Below are 25,473 nucleotides of genomic sequence, written 5' to 3'. Positions count from 1 at the left end.
GGGTTGTGGGCTCGATCCCCAGTGGGGGGCATGCAGGAGGCAGCCGATCCATGATTCTCTCTCATCATTGATGTTTCTCTCTCTCCCTCTCCCTTCCTCTCTGACATCAAAAACAAAAATTTTATATGAATACTTACCTATTTATATATACATATATATATATATATATATATATATATATACTCAGTATAATATTTTTTAAAAATGGGAATGCCTTGCATTTACATATCCATGTTTCTAATATTCACCAACTTATTAGGGCAGTGGTCGGCAAACGGCGGCTCGCGAGCCACATGCGGCTCTTTGGCCCCTTGAGTGCGGCTCTTCCACAAAATACCACGGCCTGGGCGGGTCTATTTTGAAGAAGGGGCATTAGAAGAAGTTTAAGTTTAAAAAATGTGGCTCTCCAAAGAAATGTCAATCATTGTCCTGTTGATATTTGGCTCTGTTGACGAATGAGTTTGCCGACCACTGGTCTAGGGGAATGAGTGCCATAAATGACAGTGGTGGTTTGAAAAAAATCAGGCCCCTCCGTGACCGTCTGTCCTGCTCTGTCCCAGCAGCACTGGAGCCGAGGGCCCTTCTAGTCCTGCGCCAGGAGCACAGGGGCCAAGGCCGGGTCACGTGCAATCGCGAAGCCCCTGGTTCGCAGCCGTGTGAGGGCGGTGCCCAGCCCCGGGCCGCCTCCCGGTCCCGCTGGAATCGCTAATGTCCCCAGTCGTCTGACTTCCATGCGTCCCTGCAGGCGGGTTTAACTGGGTCGCACCTGCCGTCCGCGTCACTGGCCTCTGCTCCCGCGGTTGGCACGCTGGCTGCATTTTTCCAGGAAATTAAATCGCTAGGTTTTTCCAGGCGGTTGCACTCTTGTGACTCCCGTACAGACGTTACAGCCTTGTTTTTTTCAGTGTACTTTCTAAATCACATTTTCAGAGCTACCACCCTGCGTAGGACTTCCCTCTCTGCATGTTCTTAGAACGGTTACTCCGCACGTGGAGCATATTCAGGACCTTCTTGCAGGAAACTGAGTGAAGCAGGGATGGCGGCTCACAGGGTGACGGCTGCTGGGGGAACGCGGGCGATGGGGGGTTAAGGGTGCTGCCTCCTCCGCAGGCTGAGATGAAGGGGACCCTTCTTGGACTGTTCTGACTCCCCAGATCTCACTAAATCCTGCCCGTTTGCATCGCTCTGTGCTTGCTGTCACGGCCGACCACAGCCGCCCCCATGCCCGGCCTGGTGACATGCCGGGGGCGCTGAGTAGCAGCCGAGGGAGGGAAGGCCTCTTAGAACAGCTGCAGCTGTGCTCCTTGCGTCTGATGTTCCTGTGGCTTCGTCTGGACGTCTCCAGCTTCCCGGGCTCAGCGTGGGCGAGTGGCCTGCCTTCCCCGCCGGGGGCCACCAGCTCGGTCCTGGGGCCGCCTCGCCTCGGGATCGAGCCATCTCCGTTGCATTCTGAGCTGGCAGACCTCCAGGCATCGTGTTCGCTTAGGTGGTGGTGCGTCCGGTAACATGAAAGAGCCCTCTGGTCACTTCGATGGGCGAACGGTAACATGAACCATGTCAGGTTCGGCATCAATTATTGAGAGTGGGCTGTCCCCTTTGCCCTTGGACGTCAGCACAGAGACCCCCTGTGGCTTCTCCCCTTAAGGTCAACCTCCAGGAATAGAGCAAAGCCTTATGGGCCCACCGCCCACCCACGGGGCTCCTGGCCTGGGATACAGTAGCCGTTTGATATTGAAATGTATATTAAACACACACAACAGAATACTTTGCAGCCATTTAAATGTGTGATAATGTAGAAGTGTTTATTGACATCTAGTTACCCATAACATAATGTTAAATTTAAAAAAATAATAAAATAGTATAGTATGACCTCACTTTTATAAAAAGAATTGCTATGTATATAGATACATTGATCAGCATGTTCATAGTGGTAGGATTATGGATGCTTTCTTTTCTTTGCAACTCTTCATATTATCTGAATTTAAAATATAACCACATTCAGTTGATTCATGAATTTATTTTTCTTTATTATATATTGATTTTGAGAGAGAGGAAGGGGGAAAGAGAGAGAGGGAAACATCGATTTGTTCCACTGACATACGCATTCATTGGTTGCCTCTTACATGTACCCTGACCGGGGATTGAACCCACAACCTCGGTGTATGGGGACAACGCTCCAAACAACCAAGCTACCCGGCCAGGGCCACCCTATTGTTTTCTAACTTAAACATTACTTCCGTTATTAACGTGCACAAGTGAGTACATGTTGAAACCATTTTTTTCTAACATGTAACTTCACTTGCCGTTTTTTAGACATTTGAAACAACTACGTTTCTGAATCAAATCAGAATGTCGTGTTGTATTCATCTTGCTGCTATTTCTGATTAAAGTGGGCCTCCACCCAAATGACATCTTCATTTCTATATGAAATTTGTTATTTTATTCTAATGTCCATCATTACCCATTTGACTCCTCTCTCTTACTCTCTTTTTCTTTTTTTAAATACTTTTTATTTCAGAGAGGAAGGGAGAGGGAGAGATAAAAACATCAATGTGAGAGAGAATCATCAGTCGGCTGCCTCCTGTATGCCCTGCACTGGGATGGCAACTCGGGCATGTATCCTGACTGTGATTGAACTGTGACCTCCTGGTTCATAGGTCGACACTCAACCACTGAGCCACACCAATCGGACGGCTCTCTCTCTTTTTTACTGGTTACAAAACTATAACTGGGCATTAAGATCCACTTATAATCTCCCCCTTTAAAAGATACTAATTTACATAAATAAGGCATTGACAATGATGACCTCTGCACAGTAACATACATACCCCTGGGTATCTTAGATCCGAAGGATAATTGCACTTAGTTTATACAGCAATTGGCATTACTGTGGGGAAACGGAAGGTATTTTTGTATACAGACCTTTTCCCACCTTAGTGTAATCAAAACGTTTCACTGAGTCAGTTTCAGAGAAGAAAAAGAAAGGAATAGGGCAAATACTGTCTATGGCTACCTGTCTTCTAGGGATACGAACTGTGTTGTTCTTGGCAGTTTCAATCCATTGACACAGCGACCTCAGCACCGTTAAGAACGAACACCATGACCTACACAATGTGACTACAGCCGCGGAAGAACCAGCCACCGTTCCTCGCTTTCAGGAGAGGGTATCAGAGCAGGGGTACGCGTGGCGCCTCAGAATTGAATCACCCAACACAACGGGCAGGACGCCGACTGTCCGGGGGCGCGGCACAGCGAGGCTCTCTTCTCTTTGGAAGCTCCAGCAGCTCGGGACGGCCCGGCTTCACTTCAGGTCCAGGAGCATGGACGCCGGGTTTTCCAAGTAGGACTTCCACAGGTTCGAGAAGCGCGACATGGTGGCGCCGTCGATGACTCTGTGATCGGCCGACCAGCTCACCTTCATGATCTGCGCCTTATACACGTCTCCTTTCTGGGTGAACCGAGGAAGGGCCTGGGAACGCAGGAAGAGGGGGTCAGAGCAGGAGCGGGGGCGCAGGCCTGGAGAGGCTGCGCACCTCCCTCCTCGCGGGCAGGGAGGCCCTCCTGCTGGCCTCCCCTTGGAGAACGGGCCCCCGTCTCAGCTCCCCCCCGGCAGCCGGTCCCGGTACTGCCATACGCACCGTGAATGTCATGTCAGATTTCAGCTACTTAACCCGCGTTTACTGAGCACCGGCTACGTACCAGGCCCCTTCTAGGCCCCGGGGATGAAGCAGTGAACAGAACAAATAACCCTTCCCTCTGGGAGCGAGCATTGTAATGGGGAGAGACAGACAGGAAAAACAGGTCAAATCCACAGCGGGTCAGACTGTGCAAAGCGCAGAAGAAACAGTTGGCAGGGGGACAGCGTGGAGAGAGCAGAGGGGAGGGGCATCTTTCCGGACAGGGTGGGCAGGGGAGCCTTGCCACGCAGGCCTCCTCACCGGGCAGTGGGGACCCGCCACGTGGGTGCCGAGACAGAGACGGCGGGAGGAGACGGCGGGCAGGAGGCCAGCAGGGGGCAGGCGGGTGAGGGTGGAAGAGGTCACGTACGGAGCACGCTGTTCAGAGCCACCGTCTCCGTCTGTCTTTGGGAAAGGACCTATATTTTCCCCAAGTTTCCAGCCCACTGATGGCTATTTAAAAGCGAATGACTTAAAAAAAAAGAAATAAAAAAGCAGAAAGGTTCTTTTGAAATCCTAAAGATCAAAATCAAGGTTGATGCAACGACAATGACACCAATAATGGTGCCACAGAAACGGCATCCAGGACCTTACCGTTTACCTCTGGGGGTTCTGGACCCTGAGTTAATAGGGATGCCCAGCCCCACCCCCCAAAGTCTGATTCAGTTGGTATGGGGTGAGCTTGGACATTAAAAAAGAAAGGAAAAAACCCACGACTCTCACGTGTAGCCAGGTTAACAACCCTCGCAACCCTTACTCCTGGGCGTTCTGGAGCAAGGGCACTGGGGTGGAGGCAGATGGCTTATCTGTGATTCTCCATGAAGACTCGCAGTGGGACCTGTGGGACCCACAGGGGCGGACCCCAGGTGGACCCACAGCGGGGGACCCACAGGGGCAGACCCATAGGGATGGACTCATAGGGGAGGATCCGCAGGGGCGGACCCACAGCAGGGGACTCATAGGGGTGGACCCACAGCGGGGGACCCACAGGGGTGGATCCACAGCGGAGGACCCATAGGGGTGGACCCACAGGGGTGGATCCACAGCGGGGGACTCATAGGGGTGGACCCATAGGGGTGGACCCACAGGGGTGGATCCACAGCAGGGGACTCATAGGGGTGGACCCACAGGGGTGGACCCACAGCGGGGGACTCATAGGGGTGGACACACAGCAGGGGACTCATAGGGGTGGACCCACAGGGGGGGACCCACAGCGGGGGACCCATACGGGTGGACCCATAGGGGAGGATCCGCAGGGGCACAGTCAGATCACCACCTTCCCTACAGGCAGCTGGAATCGCTGGCCGGGGCATCAGTAAGAAACAACGGCTCACCCAGTGAGCATTGCACTCAACTCTGCAAAGTGAGGGGAAACCTCAGAAATGGTTACTCTTGCCCTAGTAGTTTGGCTCAGTGGATAGAGCATCAGCCTGCAGACTGAAAGGTCCCGGGTTCGATTCCGGTCAAGGGCACAGGCCTGGGTTGAGGGCTCGATCCCCAGTAGGGGGCGTGCAGGAGGCAGCCGATCCACGAGTCTCTCTCATCATCGATGTTTCCGTCTCTCTCTCCCTCTCCCCTCCTCTCTGAAATGAATAAAAAAAAGGTTCCTCTTGCTGGGGCTCACCCTCCTGACCCGCTTCCACGCTGTTCGGGTTATTACACCAACGCACCTTAATTGACCCCAGAGCCCCAATGGCGACTTCGGGCGGCAGGATCACTGCTTTGGCGTAGGTCCCGCCGATCTGAAGACCAAACAGACCAGGACGAGCGGGCACGTTAGCGTGTGAGGAGCCCGTGGCCCGGGACACTTGTTTGGAGTCGGGCGGGTAAGTGGGCGGGCACTCACGGAGCCGATGTTGGAGAGGGTGAAGGTGCCCCCGGTGAGGTCGGCGGTGCTGAGCTGCCCCGCGGAGCCCAGCTTCTGCAGGCGGTTCAGCTCCGCCGCGATGTCCACCACAGAGCGCGCCTGGACGTTCTTCACGTTGGGGACGATGAGCCCCTGCTCGGTGTCCATGGCCACCCCGATGTTATGAGACGCCTAAAACAACAACAACAACAACAATAATAATAATGATGATGATGATGATGCAGTCGCCTTCTCACAGCCAGCAGGGAGGACCCCTCCACTGCCTTGTAGCAGTGGCCAAATATCCCTTCGCCAGAACGGGACGGCTTAAAAGAAATGATTTTTAAAGAATTTCAGGACTTCTTTTGAAAAAGAAACTTTTTCTGTCGGTAAGAATATACATTGTTAGTGGAAATGTAAGCTGACACAGGCTTTCTGGCGAACATTTAATAACAATACGAACCAACAGTTATAAAAACCTGTTACAGAGAGAAAGACAGAAGCACGGAGAGACACACAGGGATGCCGAGTTCAGACTGTCGGCAAATTTGAGACACTGAAGACAACCACAATGTTTACACTAGGTCACTGGCTAAAGAAATGAAAATAGAGCATTTACTGACAGGTAATGATGTCCATAATGTATTAAATGCAAAAGAAAAAGTTTTTATAGAGTTCAAAAGTTAAATAAGCAATATGTGTAATTCCATGTACATATATATAATGTACATATATATATTTAATGTATATATAGATATATATTTAATATATGTAAAAATAAAATCCTGGAAGGATGCACATCTCAGCATAAACAGCTGAGTTATCCTAGGACCATGGGATCGGAGATAAACATCGTTATTTCCTTGCCTGAACTTTTTGTAACCAGCCTCTCCTCAATCAGGAAATGGTACTGGCCGCCTGGGAAGACTTTAGGTACAACCCCTCAGAATATCCACGCTCACTTCCCGCTGGCACACTTCTAGTGAGACACACAGTAAGAATTAGCATCCCCAAGAGTTGTCCTAATCGACTTTCACTCCAAACGGAAGAGCTCACTCAAATGGAATTCAAACTTTCCCTACTTCCCTCATTTAAACCCTCCTTGTTTTAAAAATGGCACGGATCCCGTTTTGAGAGAGGTTATTCTGGGAAGGGTTGGTGGGATGGGTAGAATGACCCACTGCCTCATGTTGTGTATTTCCATTATTTGAGCCAAAACCCAAAAGGGCTTAAAAATGCACAGCTGAACCGTATCAGTAACCAGCAAACCCGCCACAGCCACCACCAGTTCCAGGGGTGGGCAAACTTTTTGACTCGAGGGCCACCATGGGTTCTTAAACTGGACCGGAGGGCCGGAACAAAAGCATGGCTGGAGTGTTTGTGTGAACTAATATAAATTCAAAGTAAAGGAGCGGAGGGGAGAGCAAGAGAACCCTCCGCTCTTTCGGCTCCGCGGGCCGGAGAGAACAGCCGAACGGGCCGGATCCGGCCCGTGGGCCGTAGTTTGCCCACGGCTGAGTTAGACTCAGCTTACTTCCTCCTCCCTCCCTGTGACCCCAGTCTAAGAAAGGTCGTGCTTGCGGGGCCCCAGACGCCTCACTGACAAGCACACCCGCCCACGTTCTGTGGCCAAGCACAGTCTCACACACACAGCCAACCTTGTAGGTGACCTTCTGGCAGCTCTCGTCCATCGAGGCGTTGAGGATGGGAAACTGCAGCAACCCCAGGGAAGCGGCCTGGCAACAGAGAGGGGGGTTAGCACGCGGAACTCAGGAAGGGGGGGTGTGGGGGTGGGGGCGGGGCGCTTGCTTATGCCATGTTCCACTGCACGTCCACATCACCGGGCAGGTGACTGCCCAGCCAGGTGGAACCGGGTCACCTGTTGACTTAAGGATAAAAGAGAAAGCAGCCAAGTAGCTCGTAAACATCAAGATTTTCTCCCCCGCCCCCCCAAAATTTTTAATTTAAAAAGACTTTTCAAAACAACTACAGGGTGGGACAAAAGTAGGTTTACAGTGGTTTATATGGAGATAATACAATACTTAATCAATAATAAACAGCAGGCCCTAACTGGTTTGGCTCAGTGGATAGAGCATCGGCCTGCGGACTGAAGGGTCCCAGGTTCGATTCTGGTCAAGGGCATGTACCTTGGTTGCAGGCACATCCCCAGTGGGGGGTCAGCAGGAGGCAGCTGATTGATGTTTTTCTCCCATCAATGTTTCTAATTCTCTATCCCTCTCCCTTCCTCTCTGTAAAAAATCAATAAAATATATTTAAATAATAATAATAATAATAATAATAATAATAATAAACAGTAGGCTGTGTTTGGGGTACTCACACTGCAAACCTGCTTTTGCCCCATCCTACACATGGCTGGCCAGGCCCCAGAAAAAAAATGCCTCCGTTCCAAGGGGGTGCCTCACCCGGGAGAGTTCCGGTGAGAAGCAAACCCAGGTCCCCAGGCGGAAGCTGTGTCCCTGTGTGAAAGGACAGCCAACGATTTCCCGGGCACGGACCCTGCAGGCTCCCTCCCCGTCCTGGGCCAGGAAAGGGCAGAGCTGGTGGCAGTCACTTGGGGGCGCGTCCCCCGTCTCCCCGCCATGGGTCACATTTACGTCTTCCCGTCTGCCTTCTCCCCAATCTCTCTCCTTTTCTCTCTTCCTGACACCATCCCTCTCCTGCCCATGCTCAGGCTCCCCTCACTGTCCCCACACGGTCTTTATCGCGGCTTTTCTGCCATCGGGACCCAATCCAGGCTCACTTACTGCATGTGGCTGCCATGCCTGTGTTAAAGTTTAAAACAGGAAAATAAAGGTGCTTAGGAGTGTCCTCGGAAAGAATCCCTTCGCCCTGGCCCTCCTAGTCCCACTGGGACCATGTTATATGCGTTGTGTGTTACTTCTCTCTGTGCGTCAGTGCTCTTGACAAAAAAATAAAATAAAATAAAATCGTGTTCTGAACTGGAGAGTTGAGGCAAGTATTATGAAGCACTTGATAACTGCAACCTTCATCTTTATGTAAATTTATAACTAAGGGTTAAAGTATCACACATCAGAACAGGGTTTTGAGTATAATCCTACGTGTAAAACAAACAAACAAAAGACAAGGTGTGTGTGTCCAGGTATTAGAGGTCATTTTTGCCCCTGTACAATACCTCGTAATATTTCCCAAATGTTCTGAAACTTACACAGGCAGGAAAAAATGTTACTTTGAAACAGATAACGCATACTGAAATTCAGGCCCAAAATAAAGCTCAGGTATTTCAATCAGACCGGACACTGAGGAAAGGAGTAAAACGTGCCTTCTCGGGTGCTGATCGCGTTAAGCTGGCTAACTGGAAGAAGCCGAAGACTAGAAGCTCCGCCCTGCCCCGGCTTCCTGAAGAGTTTACCAGGGGCGGGCAAACTTTCTGACTCGAGGGCCACAATGGGTTCTTAAACTGGACCGGAGGGCCGGAACAAAAGCATGGCTGGAGTGTTTGTGTGAACTAATATAAATTCAAAGTAAAGGAGCGGAGGGGAGAGCAAGAGAACCCTCCGCTCTTTCGGCTCCGCGGGCCGGATAGAACAGCGGAACGGGCCGGATCTGGCCCGCGGGCCGTAGTTTGCCCACGGCGACACAGGCCTGCCCAGGAGGGAGCCGTCATCTGAGGTACCACAGTCTACCACGAACCAGGGCATAGACAGGGAGGAACCTAGCAAGGCCTGAGTGATCAAACTCCACCATTTACTTACCGATACTTCCTCATCTGCTTTCCCATCAGCATGTGGACTGCCTTCCTGCCCTTTCATGTCCAACCACTACCCCCATCCGTCCCCCCTTAGCGCGAGGCACATAGAAGCCTGACCGGCCAGCCTTGGTCTCATATTCTGATGGAACCCTCGTACGTACATACGTGATAACGTTGGTCATTTCCTCCTGCCAGTCTGCCTCATGTTAACTTGGTTATTAGTCCAGCCAGAGCTTAGAAGGGAGGAGAAAATGACTGTTTCCTCCCGCACGATATCCATTCCCCAGCTCACTGCAAGCGTCTACAACACTGCATCCAGCCAGTCTGGCTGAGGCCACGTCAGCCTCTTAATTACGAGTCCAAAGCCCATTCCCATCCCTATCCCAGTTCCTCTGTGATGCGGATGACCGCTATCTGCTCCCCTCTTAAAACACTTGTCTTCTCCCGCGGTGTGCGAGGTTGAAGCAGTGGCCCCCAATCTTTCCTGCCTCCCCTCCTCCGCACTCAGGGGTGCTCCTGTAAGCCGGTTCTGAGCTCGGTCATGTGACTTGGTCGGTGCGTTAAGAACCAGCTCAGTGCAGCAGAGCCGGGGAAGTGCTGTGTTCTGCGTCCTCTCTTCATCCCGGCAGCGCTAGGAGACCACGTGCAGGCTAGGGTGCCGGGGAGGTAAGTGAGACACATGAAGAGCAACGCGTCATCTCTGCCAGGGCCATCCGACACCAGCAGCCTCTCTGGCCAGCCCACTGGCCGCCCAAAGACAGGCGTGAGCTCTGCACCATCAGCTGACCGGCCTGCTCACCCGCTGACTCATGGGAAGAATAAATGGCCGCTGTTTCAAACCATTAAGTTGGGGTGGTTTGTTATGTAACAACAGACAGACTTGGCTTCTAAGTGGCTCTTTCCCGTTTTCCTATCATCAGACCGGTGACCCCTCTTCCCCTCTTCCTTTGTCTTGGCCAACTCAACGTCTACTTCCCCCTTAAACTCTGGTGTAAAACCCTGAGCCTTCGTTTCTTCCCATTCACACACCGTTTGGGTGATCTCGTCCACACGTTTCAACTGCCATGTCTCTACAGATGACACGCTACAGCTGTAATACAGTCCGGATCGCTCGTTAATCGACATCGATCACATCTCGTGTTTACAGAGCACCCACTTGCTTGTAAGAGTCGTTGCTAAAGAGATGGGGATAGAGGAGGAGAGTTTCCGCTGAATGAGCTCAGCACCCACTGACAAGACGCCTGAGTGAACACTTTCAATGCACGGCGACGCGCACCACTGGGAAAGGAAGCGGACTGACTCACACTGTAACAGCCCCAGGGGGCTTCCGGAGGGGGCCGTCCCTGGGCACAACCTGAGACTTAGGGTGCAAGGATCTGAGCAAGGCGGGCGGGCACACGGCGGCGGATGGTCGCTCAGTCTGACTGGAACAGGGGAGCGACTGAGAGCTAGTTCTGCAGAGGGCGGCAGCGCCTCTTGGTGGCATCTGTATGCCACACTCGGGCGTTTGGAGACCATCTTGCAGGCGATGAGGATCGGGGAATGACAAAAGAGTTGATTTATGGAAGCTCAGTCTCGGTGCAGTGCGGGGAAAGGCTGGCAGGAAGCCACACTGCAGTGAGCGATCACGGAATGCATTTTGAGTAAAGCAGACCAGAACCGGACATTTAGGGTCTCGCTTCTGTGGGCCCCCATTTCCTTAAATGGGAAGTGGGGGGTGACAGGGTCATTCTGAGAATTAAGAGAGATCCCGTATGCAGCATGCTTGGTACGGGGTCTGGCACATGTGACAACTTTGTAAGTGGTGGTTCCTGTGAGCTAGACTGTGAGCTGCTCAAGGTCAGTGGATGGTCTGACTCCATTTTACACTGGTCCCAAGGCCTAGCGCTAGAAACGATTCTCAGGAGCCTCAGCGTGAGTTTGCTGAATAAATGGAAGGGAGCCCTGGTTGGTTGAGCATCGTCCCATGCGTCCAAAGGCTGGCGATCCCATTCCCGGTGCGGGCATATGCCCGGGTTGTGGGCTCGATTCCTGGTAGGGGGCATGCAGGAGGCGGCTGATCGATGGTCCTCTCATCGGTGTTTCTCTCTCTCTCTCTCTCCCTCCTCTCTCTAAAATCAATAAAAACGTATTTTTTAAAAAATGGAAGTAAATATATACGCAAGATCAATACCAAGTCTCCCTTTGTTTAAATCGGAGCTTCGCTGGAGTGGTCCTTACAGAACAAAGGCTTCACCCGCTGACAGGACCAGCCTCACCAGCTCCAAGAGGCAAGTGGGTAAGAACGGGGCACGTTCTTCTAGGTGCTATGGTGAGAAGTCGTATTTTTATCCAAACCCGTAGTCAACACGTTGGACATCTGGAAAAGAGCACTTCCATGCCCCACCCCACCCTTGCTGGCAGTGACTGGAAGCTCACCTTTATGAAGAAGGGCATGAAGGAGAGTTTAATCCCACGCGCAGAAGCAACGGGCTTCAATTCTTCCCGCAGCTTAACCAGCTCGGTGAGGTCGACCTCGTCACAGTACCCAAAGTGCGGGATCTTCAGGGCTGCGGTCATGGTCTTGACCATTGCTTTCCGAAAGCCTGGAAAACAGTATGTTTTCAATCCTTAAATCCTTTAATCCTTCTCCTTTTAACCTAAAATAGAAGGTCAATGTTGTTTACTCTCAATTACAGTCTTCCCCGCGTCATTATGGAACTCAAAAGCCACGAGTTTCAGTGCTGAAGGCCTGACTGCCGCACAGCCCCAGTGCCAAGTTCAGTAACACAGCAGGTGGCCGTTTTCCAGGCTGTGTGTGCAGACATTTCTATAGGCTGCGGGCCAGGACCCGCCAGCGGCTTCCCTGAAACATCCCTCTTCAGGAAGTTATCATCCTACGTGTTCATAAACAACAAGTCAGACGTAGTTACTTTGAGAGCTAACAAAAACGAAGAATATTTAAGATATTTGGAGACTTCAAACAGAACAGTTATTCGTTTACACATTCATATTCCAAGAAACTGGCTAACACGTTACTCTTCAGAAATGAACAGTGTAAATTGGGAAAACTGTTATTTCATCATTAAAAATAAATTGTATGCTGAACTTGAACTTTCCTTTCCGTAAGAATTACAAACACCATGGTATTAAAAAAACATAAATAAATAAATTTTTTTAAAAAATCGAAATACCATATTAAATGCACGGACCTATGGAGGCAGCTTCTCCCCAGTAAACGGCGCTATTGCCGGCAGTCCCGTTACTATTACCTGTTATGGGCTCGGTCCTGTCCTGGCCTGTGAACACCACAGGTTTTGCTATTGGGGTAGGAAGAGGTGTGTCTTTTGGTTTCGGTGGAGGCGGCATTATTTCGGCTTTTGGTGAAGGAGGTAATATGGCTCCTGTCTGCTTCTCCAAGAAGTTGAGAATATCTTCTTTGAGTATTCTGCCATCTTTTCCTGAGCCAACAACTTCACTCAGCTTAATCTAAAAAAGGATACACTTAATGTGAAAGATAACACCCCCTGAAAATAAATCAACCCACATTAAGGTCGCTAAGTGGAATTTAATGCATTGTAGGAAAAAAAAAAAAAAAACACCTCTGCCCAATAAGTTAGTATAAGGAAGTACCATTTCCATGATCTTAACAGAGCGGGTAAGAACGGCTCCCTCCTACGTCATCACGTTACTTGTGCACACGCTGTGCCCCTGCCCACGTGGTAACCTGCGGCATAGGTAATCCACTCCTACTTAGGAAAACTTAGATTTTTAAACAATCAACTCTTCTTACATTTCCTGCGTGATTCTTAATTGGTTTTTTCCATTTTTAGAAACTACCGAGAACAGAGGTCACCGGATGCCCCTAATGATCCAGTGTTCCGTATGATTATCTCTGAGTTCCGTTATGCTAAATGGTCTTCGCCTTTGAATACATTTAATGGCGAATAAACTGCCATGAAGGCTCTAGACCAGGGGTGGGCAAACTTTTTGACTCGAGGGCCACCATGGGTTCTTAAACTGGACCAGAGGGCCGGAACAAAAGCATGGATGGAGTGTTTGTGTGAACTAATATAAATTCAAAGTAAAGGAGCGGAGGGGAGAGCAAGAGAACCGGATAGAACAGCCGGATCCGGCCCGCGGGGCGTAGTTTGCCCACGGCTGGCATAGACCATAACTTATGTAGGCATTTCCCTGATTTGAACACGTGCTTTCTCATTTTTGGCTATGAAGTCCGTGAAGGAATACGCCCTGGATCCTTCCCTGGGCTAGCTTCTGGAACAATGGTCGGATAACTGCTTAAGGGATGTGAACACCTCAACGACTCTTCTACTTCCAGAATGTACACGTTTGTTCTTCCCACTGGAACCGAGTTAACTCTCAAAAACAAACACCTGCCCGTGGGCCCTGGAAGGAGGCGGATCTGGGTCCCAATCCCCAGGTCAGCTCCCTCCTCGATTGCAGGCAACTTCATCAACCCCGCCCCCCCACATCTGCAAAATGGGGACAGTCCGCACCCCCGCCGGGGCTACTGCGGGGGTCAGCGGGCAGCCTCTGGCTCAGGTCTCCCATGACGAAAGCAGTCAGTGGAGCCCTGGAGACGGACTTCAGATCCTGGCTCCACCGCAGCCCTGTGACCTTGGGCCAGTGCCCTGACCTCCTCCTATCTTATCTCACAGAGCTGTGAAGATTAGGTGAACCAGCGGGTACGTTCTCACCGCCTGCCCGGGAGGTTAGGCACCAAGGACCGGCCGATGAGAGGGACACCAAAGGCCAGCCTCCTTGACCCAGTTCTGGGGTTCTCCCCACCTCCCCGGGATCAGGGCATATCCTAGAGACCACATCCTTGCCTGGCCCATGACCCGCCTCTTCCCTTCCCTGTGCTCATGCCCAGTAAAGGTGCTCACTCTTTCAATCAATCAATCCATCCATCAATCCATCAATCAATCAGTCATCACATGTCCCCAATCCTTGTCTCAATCTGCGCTCCTGGGGCACCTGACCTAAGACACGAGTGTTTCCAAGAGCTGCATCAACGGTGGCCCTGACTGTTCCCAGCTCTAAGAAAGCGTAACACCGTAAAAGCACACTCCTCAATCAGCAGAAGTAATGCGTTCACAGTGCTTTTCTCAGTAAAAACCACGAGTACCTTTACGCAACTACCGCTTTTCGGACAGACATTCCCGTGTTCTCTTCCCTCCCAACATGAGCCATCGCAGCGGGACAGCTGGCTAATCGTTCAGACGCAAGCACACACTCTCTCCATGCCTCACGTGCACCCGCTAAGAAAACGTACGTTGTTTTCCATGGCCAGGCGGCGCACTGCCGGGGTGGCCAGCGTCTTCTGCCCTTTTATCTCCTGGTGAGTGTGTTCGTCGTGGGACACGGCGGGCGTTTCAACCACATCCTCCTCGGAATCTGAGAACAAGGTAAATGTTTGCGCCTCAGTTGAGAATATATAAACAAACTCTACAGTCAAAAGGCATAATAGCTGGGCTACTTCAGAAAGGAGAAACAAACAGGGGTGTGTGTGGGGGGGGGGGGGGGGCGGGTTACTGGGATCTGGTGGTGTTTCCTGTCTCTTGTTCCCTGGTCTCTGCTTCATTTCTGCTGAAATCACGTAGCCAGCTGCCAGTTAAAAAAGGAGTGCTTCTCCCATCAATTTTATTTCATTTTTTTAATATATTTTATTAATCTTTTACAGAGAGGAAGGGAGAGGGATAGAGAGCTAGAAACATCGATGAGAAAATTACTAATTTTCTTTCTGGTCAAACAAGCTGGCATACACGCCTATAGTTCAAGGCGTAATTTTGGGAGAATTGTCTGGGAGGACATACACTGATGTGTTAAGAGTGGTGATTTCTGCCCGGCTGGCGTGGCTCAGTGGATAGAGCGTCAGCCTGCGGACTGAAGGGTCCCGGGTTCGATTCCAGTCAAGGGCACATGCCTGGGTTGTGGGCTCGATCCCCAGTGGGGGGCGTGCAGGAGGCAGCCGGTCCATGTTTCTCTCTCATCGTTGATGTTTTTTTCTCTCTCTCTGTCTCTCCCTTCTTCTCTGAAATCCATGAAAATATATATATATTTTTAAAATATATTTTATTGACTTTTTACAGAGAGGGAGAGGGATAGAGAGTTAGAAACATCGATGAGAGAGCAACATCGATCAGCTGCCTCCTGCACACCCCCCACCGGGGACGTGCCCGCAACCAAGGTACATGCCCCTGACCGGAATCGAACCCGGGACCTTTTAGTCCGCAGGCTGACGCTCTATCCACTGAACCAAACCGGTTTCGGCTGAAAATATATTTTTAAAACATTAGCCCTGGCTGGTTGGGCTCAGTGGATAGAGTGTCAGCCTGCAGACTGAAGGGTTCCGGGTTCGATTCCTAGTCAGGGCTCATGCCCGGGTTGCGGGCTCGGTCCCCAGTATGGGGCGTGCAGGAGGCAGCCGATCCATGATTCTCATCATTGATGTTTCTCTCTCTCTCTCCCTTTCCCTTCCTCTCTGAAATCAATAAAAATATATTTTTTAAAAAAAAGAGTGATGATTTCCGAGTCTTCATCTTCTTATTTCTGGCTTTCCGTATCTTACAACTTTCTCTAATGCAGCGTCCTGCTTTGGTAACAGAAATTAAATAAATGACGGAAGGCGTCACTGAGCTACCTCCCAGCTTTCGGAGGGAGCTGGTCACGGTGCATAAAGACGCAGGACAGCCGAGGTCTACACTGGGCCCTGTCGCTGCCGCTGGGTTGGGTTTAGCTTCTCCATCGGTCCCACAGAATTGCTCATGTGTGAGGATAAGCGGCCGTCAGTGCGAGACCGGACAGACTGCGAAGTGCTCACAGCTAGTGGTCACCGCCTGCAGGGCCTCCGTGACTCAGCCACCTCGGGCCTCTGCCTCTCACTGCGGGCCTGTCCGAACCCCGGCACTGCCTCCAGGTTGCAGGTGAGGGCTGCCTCCCCGCGCTGTTCCTGGACCACAGAGCCCTGGGCTTCGGGGAAGGCGGCCGGCTGTGCGCCACTGCAGCAGCCCAGAGCCCGTTTCCCCGGAGCGTTCTCATGTGGAACTCATGTCAGGGCGTGCACTGCAGTGAGACCCACGGCCGCTGCTGCTTGGCAGCGCGGGTCTCTTCACCGTTCCCCCGGCTTTTCCTCCCTTTCGCTCCTGCGTCTCCTCTCCGGGAAGCCTGGCTCTCCCAGCCATCACCACGAGTGCCGTTTGGTTCCGTGTCCGCGGCACACCGAGCCATCCATGTGCACACTACACCTTCTGTTAGCAGTGACCAGTGTCCTGAATCTTCACTGCTGCTTCTGTCACCACTACGGTTTCCAGAAGCCTGGCCACCAGGTCACTGTTACTGTCCACGTAGTTACCATGGCGACTGGTCAAAAGATCACCCAGGACCCTTTCTATTTCCCTGACGTCCTGTAAGTTATTAACAATAAACATCCCTTTCGATTGGTACCCAAAGACGCAAGGACAGCAGCGATCGATTTGGCAAACAGGGACATGCACTTCAGTACCTTTTAAAGCTTCCGTTTCTATGTCGACGAGTGGCTTCCCCACGTAGGCCGTGTCCTCGAGGTTATAGTACAGTTTCTTAATGACTCCATCGTAACGGCTGGTGATAGTAACAGACGCTTTGTCGCTCTGAACCTCACAGATGCTGTCGAACTGAGACACGGTGTCTCCTTCCTTCACGAACCTACAGGAAACAGGCGTCAGACCTGCCGCGTGACCAAGGACCGCCGACGCCACGCCGAGTTGGGTCCTATCCACCCAGGCTGGCAGTTAGTCCCAGAGGTGCACCGAAGAATGTTCCAGAAAAGACCATCATGGTTTCCAGAACCTCTTTGGTGTTATCTCCAATACCAACTTTTAAAAACCATTCATAGATCTGTAATCTGAAAATTTAATTGAACTTTCAGGTTTCCTGCTCCACCCACTCCTTGGAAAAAGTTCTAAAAAAGTATTTTAAACGTGTGTGTGTGGTTTTTTCCCCCCCTCTCATTGTTTTATATTAGCCTGTGTCAGACTTTAAAGGGTGTCTATTATTTCTAGAATTAGATTGAAAAATTGATGTCCCCAGCACACATCCTTTGTAATTTCATGAATTTTGGCTTGACTTCTCTTCTAATTATTTTTGCCTGTCCTGATCTCGCTATCCCATAACCATTTTAAGTGCACTTTACCAAACAGAACAGGAAGAAGGAGACCAACCTCAAATACTACATGTGATTCTGAGTCTAACACCATTCTTTTTTTTTAAATTTTTAAATTTATTATTATTTTTCTTTATTAAGGTATGACATATGTGTCCTTCTCCCCCCATGGCCCCCCCACACCCCTGCCCATGCCCTCACCCCCCTGGTGTCTGTGTCCATTGGTTAGGCTGATATCTAATGCCACTCTTGACGTATCTAGCACATTCCTGGCGTTTTACATTAATTCTTCACTAACAACACTATTGTTCAGTCATTCTCATGCCTTGTCTTCCTGTCCTAACGAGCTCTCGGTCCACATCACACACCGCCCGCCCGTGACAGGGACATGAGGAGTGAGAGTGCCTCTGGGGGCTCTCCCTTCCAGACAGAGGCAGGGCCTCTGGGATCCCGCTCCTCCGGAAAAGCAGCAGGTACTGACACACGTCATCCCTTAGCGGTGAATGTCTCTTCTTTTAGCTGAAATGGGGGGTGGGCTGTGACGTCTTTAAAAAGAGGAGAAAATGATGCGTAAGACATTGCCCAGAGTAAGATGCAGTGGTGTGTGAACTGGCTCGGCAGCATGCCGACACCACCAGCTAGTTTCACCCACTGCTTTGAGAAAACGGCCCGGGATGTGAGAGCAAGTTTCTCCCTTTAAACAGAGACCTGCTTACGTTCACTCCGATTATCTTAAGACTGACGTGCACTTTGTTCACAGTCACTTACCATTCTTTGACAGTTACTTCTCTAATGCCTTCTCCGATGTCCGAGAGTTTGAATTGAACAATCTGTCCCTGTTGACCTTCAAAGACAAATGAGAAATACTCTCCTTAAATATGTCACGTGTTGTTAAGAGATGCTTTTACACCTAAAATCAGAAAATATTCTCCAGCAGAGGCAGAAATTATTTCATTTTACGGATAAAAATGTCACAATTTTTAACAGCATAATCATCATTCATAGCCATCAAAGATTTAAGTAAGTTCACCGAGGACACCGGCCCACCGCCACTGCCACAGAACTCCCGTTTTCCAGCTTCCAAAACCATGTCCTGTTACAAGGGGATGGAGGGCCTCTGGCAAATGGCACGTTGGCACACTTACAGTAAACAGACTGTAAAACACGACGTGTACTAAGGGAGACCCCCTGCAGCCCCTTGCTTCATGTTATGAAACTGTAATAACCACCAACAGCCTGCTTCGACGTCTCTTTTGACCTGGTGTTTCGGCTTCATACTCTCATTCTTTTTTTTTTTTTTTAATGTATTTTATTGATATTTTACAGAGAGGAAGGGAAAGGGATAGAGAGTCAGAAACATCGATGAGAGAGAAACATCGATCAGCTGCCTCCTGCACACCCCCCACTGGGGATGTGCCCACAACCAAGGTACATGCCCTTGACCGGAATCGAACCTGGGTCCTTTCAGTCCACAGGCCGACGCCCTATCCACTGAGCCACACCGGTTTCGGCTTCATACTCTCATTCTTAGTGGCTAAAGATCAGGCAGACCCCTACACAGGAGACTCGATGGGAAATTCTTATTGGCCCAAACGAGGTTCTGCCAACTTATCATTAAATTTGAGTCTTTTCCTTCCACTTTCCACTTTTACCCCTTTTCAAAGATCTACCCCCTTTTTATAACACTTGGATGCCAATGAAACTTTATGGTAATTATTCCCAAGAAAGTCAGTATTTTTGGTTAGCAAATGGCTCAGAACTGATTTAAGAACACGCCTCTATTTTTAGACTGCTAATAGCTACAATTGCTTATAAAACACACAAACAGGCTGATTAAGGAGCACATTTTCCTTCAGTAAATATGAGAGGTAAGTTAGTAAAGAAATGTGTCTTTGAGACGGAGGGCTCCGGAGCCTCGTTTCCACTCCAGGAAGCAGGCCCTCTCACAGCCTGCTGCTCATTTAAACTGGGGCCTTTCGGAAAAACAGGTTGGTACCAAGTATCAAAAGCCTTAAAAAAAGGCCCACAACTTTGAGCCAGAAACTAGTTTGAAGCCTTTTTTGCCCGAGGACATAGAGGCACACCCAGGTCAGTGCTCAAGAACAGTTACCATGGAGACCGGGACCCAACCTGAGTGATTAAAACGAGACAGTAAGTGCACGATGACACCTCTGTGCAAAGCCATGTTATGCAAGGAACATAATGAGCCGACGGCATGTGCAAGAGCATGGAAACGTGACAACATGGTTAGGGAACGGCCGACAGTTCTACGTGGCTGAGGCCAGGACATGTGGCGAGAAATCAGCCCAGACTTTAAAAGGCGTTGTGTGCCAGGCGGAGGTGAGGTGTTTGAAATGTATCCTTCAGGTAATCAGGGGCCAGAGCGGGTTAGTCTATTTCACCATTCCTACAATCTATGCTGGCCTGCGACTTGCTTTCACCAATAGAATGTAGCAGAAGTGAAAGTGTGTAAATTATTTAAAAATATATATATATTTACTAGAGGCCCAGGGGTGTGTGTCCCTCAGCCCAGCCTGCACCCTCTCCAATCCAGGACTGCTGGCTCCCAACTGCTCGCCTGCCTGCCTTCCTGATTGCCCCTAAACCGCTTCTGTCTGCCAGCCTGATCACCCCCTAACCACTCCCCTGCCAGCCTGATTGATGCCTAACTGCTCCCCTGACAGCATGTTTGCCCCTAACTGCCCTCCCCTGCAGGCCTGGGTCCCTCCCAACTGCCTTTCCCTGCAGGCCTGGTTGCCCCCAACTTCCCTCCTCTGCTGGCTTGGTCACCCCTAACTGCCCTCCCCTGCAGGCTTGATCGCCCCCAACTGCCCTCCCTTGCAGGCCTGGTCCCTCCCAACTGCCCTCCTCTGCTGGCCATCTTGTGGTGGCCATCTTGTGTCCACATGGGGGCAGGATCTTTGACCACATGGGGGCAGCCATCTTGTGTGTTGGAGTGATGGTCAATCTGCATATTACTCTTTTATTAGATAGGATAGAGGCCTGGTGCACGGGTGGGGGCCAGCTGGTTTGCCCTGAAGGGTGTCCCAGATCAGGGTGGGGGTTCCCTTGGGGTGTGGGGTGGCCTGGGAGAGGGGCCTGTGGTGGTTTGCAGGCCGGCCACGCCCCCTGGTGACCCAAGCAGAGGCCCTGGTATCTGGAGTTTATTTATCTTCTACAATTGAAACTTTGTAGCCTGGAGCGGAGCCAAGCCTTCTTCTTGCTCCGTGGCTGCCGCCATTTTTGTTTGGATTTATGTATCTTCTATCATTGAAACTTTGTAGCCTTGAGTGGAGGCCTAGGCCGGCAAGGGCAGGTGGAAAGCTTGGCTTCCTCCATTGCCGGGGAAACCCAAGCCTCCCTCCTGCTCTCTGTGGCCATAGCCATCTTGGTTGGGTTTATTTGCATATTCGCTCCTGATTGGCTGGTGGGCGTGGCTTGTGGGCATAGCAGAGTGATGGTTAATTTGCATATTACTCTTTTATTAGAAAGGATTGATTTTAGAGAGGAAGGGAGAGGGAGAGAGAGATAGAAACATCAATGATGAGAGAGATTCATGGACCGGCTGCCTCCTGCATGCCCCCTACTGGGGATGGAGCCCAAAACCTGGGCATGTGCCCTGACCAGGAATCAAACCCTGACCTCCTGTTCAACACTCAACCACTGAGCCACACCGGCCAGGCAAAAGTGCGTAAATCCTGGAGCCTAGGCCTCAGAGGACCTCCACCTCACAGCTTCTCCCTTGTCCCTCTTGGAATGCTGCCTTGAGACCCCCCTGCAAGGCAGCTGACCTAACTTGGCGGAGTGTTAGAGGCCAGGTGGTGGAGCAATGCGATGTCCCAGCTGAAAACCAACACTAATCGTTAGACGTGTGAGGGAGAGCGTCCTGGACCCTCCAGCCCAGGTGATGCTCTAGCCTAGGGGTGGGCAAACTTTTTGACTCGAGGGCCACAATGGGTTCTTAAACTGGACCGGAGGGCCGGAACAAAAGCATGGATGGAGTGTTTGTGTGAACTAATATAAATTCAAAGTAAAGGAGCGGAGGGGAGAGCAAGAGAACCCGATAGAACAGCCGGGTCCGGCCCGCGGGCCGTAGTTTGCCTAAGGCTGCTCTAGCCAAACAGAGTCACATCAGCGAGCCGGGCCGACGCCCAGAATCCTGACAGATAATAAAGCATAGTCGCTTCAGGCCGCTCCGAGGAGGGCTGCTATTCAGCAGTGACTTGCTCCCTGGGAGTCCCAGTGGCCATTTCCGGTCTGTAGCTTTAGGTCTACCATTTAGGAGACAATTCTCTCCGGCAGGAGTGTGGCGGAGAAAGGCGGGAAGGGGCGGCAGGGAAGGCAGTTAGGCTACTGCAGGTTAAGAAGCTGAATAGATTTATACATTTCTGAAGCTGCCTGAAAAGGAGAAGACAGGTTTAGAAACACTGTAAAATGAATAGGTCATGGTCCTCAGTTTGAGGTGAGAAAGGAATCGGGCTCTAGGCTTCCAGCTTAGCTATTAGAGAAGAGGGTGCATCCCAAGCACCCAGAGCAGTGCCTGGGCACACAGTAGGTGCTCAGAAATATCTGTGCTGAATGAACTGACTCTCACACCAATACAGAGGGTCAGACGCTTATGATTACTCCCGTTTTCCAGGTGGGATTAAGTCACTTGCTTGAAGTTACACAGCCAGCAACTGGCAGGCCACGGACCTGGAGCTCATAACTGCCTGCACACCGGAGCTTCAACGGCCTCTATTTTCTCTAACCAAAGACCGACGTTGGAAAATAAAAATCTTTAAAAAAAAACTAAATGGTGAAAGTAGGTTTACATATCTTAGGGTGCTGTGGAAGACGGCGTGTCAGGGGCACGGAAGGGCCTCAGGTGGGTCTGCCTGGAATCCCCTACTTTTCACTGCTAGCCCAGACCCCGGTGCCCATATCTGGCCAAAGGGTAATGATACAACAGAAGTCCGGGGTTCCTTACCAGGTTTCTAAAGAGAACGTCAGAAAAGAGAGTTTTAGTGTCCTTGCAAATCTAACACTTAAAGCCTCGAGTTCTTCAGAGAAGGTAGAAAACTGGGCGGTGCGGGGTGGGGGGGGGGGGGGAATTAAATGGTAAAAGCAGGGAACCTTGTACTTAGGGGCACCTCCGGCTGGTTTCATCCCACCATCCACTAGGACAGATGAAGTCCTCCTCCAACAGCCAACCCGGCAGGGAGTACACGGGCACAAACTATTCTTACAGACAACCAAGTCACATTGACCTGGACAGAGAGTCTATCCACGCTTCCACGCTGACTATTGCACGCAGATGAGCCAGGTGATAAAGAACAGGTGGCCCAAGACAACCCATCCCCAACTCCATGAAGACACACGTATCAAGGGAAGGGTGTGAAAGGGGAGTGGGGTAGAGGTAGGGTGCAAAGACAATTAAAAAAATAAAAAAGGATAAATGTGGGGAGAGCAAGGCGGGCCAGGCTAGGAATAAAAGGCCCACTTTAAAAAAAAAAAACTTTGATAAGTCTACAATCATTTAAAATAAAGTGCTGAGTTTAAAAAAAATTAAAAATAAATAAATTTTTAAAGAAAGTGCTGAGTAAGATACAAAACGTGATCTCACGCGGCGACGTAGGTCACACTCACCAGCAGTTGTTTTCAGCGGCCGGTGCGGATGGCTAGACTTGAAGGAAGGGTGGCTGAAGAAACACACATATTTGGGTTTCAAAGCATGAACAACACTCCATGTTTGGAAGTAGCGAAGACAAACCTAGCGATGAGAAGACCAAAAGGAAAAGCTCTGATACGTGATCTTTTTTTTTTTTTTAAATATTTTATTGATCTTTTACAGAGAGGAAGGGAGAGGGATAGAGAGTTAGAAACTCTCTTGCACACCCCCTACTGGGGATGTGCCCACAACCAAGGTACATGCCCTTGACTGGAATGGAACCTGGGACCTTTCAGTCTGCAGGCCGACGCTCTATCCACTGAGCCAAACCGGCTAGGGCTGATACGTGATCTTTATGGTTTACCTCTCTAAGTACAAACGGAATGTCACGTCGGTTCTAACAGTGGAACCATCCTTATCGCTGCATACACAACGTGAAGTGATCTAGGGTTCTAGGCCCAAATCAGAATGCCGGACATCGAGCGGCAGGAAGAAGAAGATTGGGGAGCGGGTGCCGGGGAAGCCAAGGGTGGGGAAGCTCTCAGGGGAGCGAGGCCGGGACCTCGTCAGGTGCTGCTGGGGACGGCCGGCTCCTTCTCCTCGTTACCTCCTACTTCTCTTCCCCGAATCTCAGGTTAGGCAACGTCCTCTGGAACTGCGGTCCGAACGCCAGGACCGTTCCTAGGAGTTCCTGTAGCTGCAGGACTTGTCCATGCCTAGCACGTCTTAGGCTGTGCTGTACGGCTTGTCTAAGGCCTAGCTCTGTCTCTGTCTGTCTGTCTGTCCTCCACCACAGGCTGCCGTTAACCTCTGTGCGGGCAGGGATGGTGTCCGTCTTATTTATATTTGCATCCTGGGTGCCTAGCAAAGACCTCCTGAAAGGCTTTGTAAGATTAGGGGTCGGCCGCTGCAGAAAGCTCTGGGGCAGCGGGGACCCGGGGGTAGGAACGCTATACAAATCAGATGAAACACTATTCATTGCCTCGTGCTAAAAGTCGCGGGAAAGTGGGGAACTGCAGGGGTAGTGGAGGTGGTGGGTCGGTGGGTCGTAGCTGCATGGAAACAAAGGTTGGGGAGACACTGGTGCAGACCTGGGAGGCAAGGACACGCCCCAGGGGTGAGGCTGGAGCAGGTGTCTCCGCTGCTGCTCCGGGGCAAGGACCGTGCAGCTATGCTTTGCTCCAAGGGCCTCTTCCTAGACTGTAAGTCCCTTGAGAGCTGGGGTCGTAGTGTCGTGCCTGGCACCCAGTGGGTGCTCCCTAAATGCTCAATGGCTGCATCCCCAGTGCCTGTCACACCGCCAGGCACCCAGATGCTGCTCAGTGACAGGCCAGCTGGGCCTCGGGGTGTGGAGGGAGCGGGAGGGCCGCCGAGTCCCGCCAGGTGCGCGCCCAGGTGCGGGGAGGGAGCGGGTCTCCAGACCCGTCGGCTCCCACCTTCTGTGCCCTTCGCTCTGCGTGTGTCCCTCCACCGCTCCATCACGCGTGGCCGGTACGCGTGACCCTCGGAGGACACACGAACACACCTCCCCCGCAAGACCGCGGACACAGCACTCCTTCCCGACCTCAGCCCGGCCCCGACCCGCTCACCAGCCGCCCGGCTCTCTGGCTCCAGGTCCGCAGCACGCGCACTGCGGCCATCTTACTCCGGAAACTACAGCGGCTCCGCGGTTGGAGGCGTGGCCTCTGCCCGGCCACCTATTAGAACCCGGGAAACGCACCTCCCCCTGAGCGGCCAATGAGAGCGAAGGAGCGGCCCACCGGACAGCCAATCAGGGAGAGGGGCGGGGCCGGAGCGACACCCACTGCGGGGGCGGGGCGGGAGGGAGATGCCAGGAGGCAAAAAGCTGGAAGATGGGGAGCAAGTGGGAGGAGGGCAGCCCAGATTTCCTTTCGGGGACAGTGTTGGACGTGTGCACCATCGGTCATCTTTGCAGTCCATGCAGGGAGGGGGGGGAGGGCAGTGTCAAGGGAACACAAAGGAAAGGCACTTACCTGGAGACAGGTGTGTGACTCAGACCGGAGGATGTGCAGGAAAAGACCTCCCGTCTTCAGCCGGGATTGCAACCACCTCGATGACTTGGTGCCAGGCCGTCCCACTGGTGGAGTCACGAGCCTGTACTGAACTATATCCCGACGACGGGCAGCTCTTACTCCCAGCGAGCATTCCTGCCCGTTTGAACGGGCCGTTCAATATTCTTTCATAGAAGATGAACAAGGTTACCCGGATGTCTAAAATAAGCACGTTATTAACACGTTCTTTCCTTCTCGGCACAGGAAATTTATGTCACAGACATATGAACCTGCTTTATTTGCCTCTTGGAGAAATGTCAAATTTAGAACCAGGAAAGATAAGATCAGGGCTTGCACAGTCATGTTTCCAGGATGACATTGGTCTGTTTTTGCCTCTTACCAGGAACGAAAGTCT

The 25,473-nt window shown here is 51.2% G+C and overlaps 1 protein-coding gene across 4 annotated transcripts; it reads right to left on the bottom strand.

The window, feature by feature from the left end:
- Positions 1-1,781: 1,781 nt before the first annotated feature.
- Positions 1,782-25,473, bottom strand: DBT (dihydrolipoamide branched chain transacylase E2). 4 transcript variants are annotated; one of them, XM_080647444.1, is made up of 11 exons: positions 24,636-25,473; positions 23,025-23,148; positions 18,165-18,240; positions 16,758-16,939; positions 14,529-14,650; positions 12,505-12,721; positions 11,672-11,838; positions 7,182-7,259; positions 5,524-5,715; positions 5,348-5,419; positions 1,782-3,469 (listed from the first exon to the last, which is right to left on the bottom strand). In XM_080647444.1, exons 1-11 carry the CDS (start codon positions 24,684-24,686, stop codon positions 3,302-3,304), a joined length of 1,449 nt encoding a protein of 482 aa, XP_080503570.1. In that variant the 5' UTR covers positions 24,687-25,473; the 3' UTR covers positions 1,782-3,301. The 4 variants fall into 4 exon arrangements, with proteins under 4 accessions (XP_080503570.1, XP_080503572.1, XP_080503573.1 ...); XM_080647446.1 differs by having other exon boundaries at positions 25,041-25,320; XM_080647447.1 differs by having other exon boundaries at positions 23,025-23,077; positions 24,636-24,706.

Source organism: Plecotus auritus (genome assembly GCF_963455305.1).
Source record: "Plecotus auritus genome assembly, chromosome: 12".
Lineage (NCBI taxonomy): Eukaryota > Metazoa > Chordata > Mammalia > Chiroptera > Vespertilionidae > Plecotus > Plecotus auritus.
This window is presented reverse-complemented; position numbering and strand designations above follow the sequence as displayed.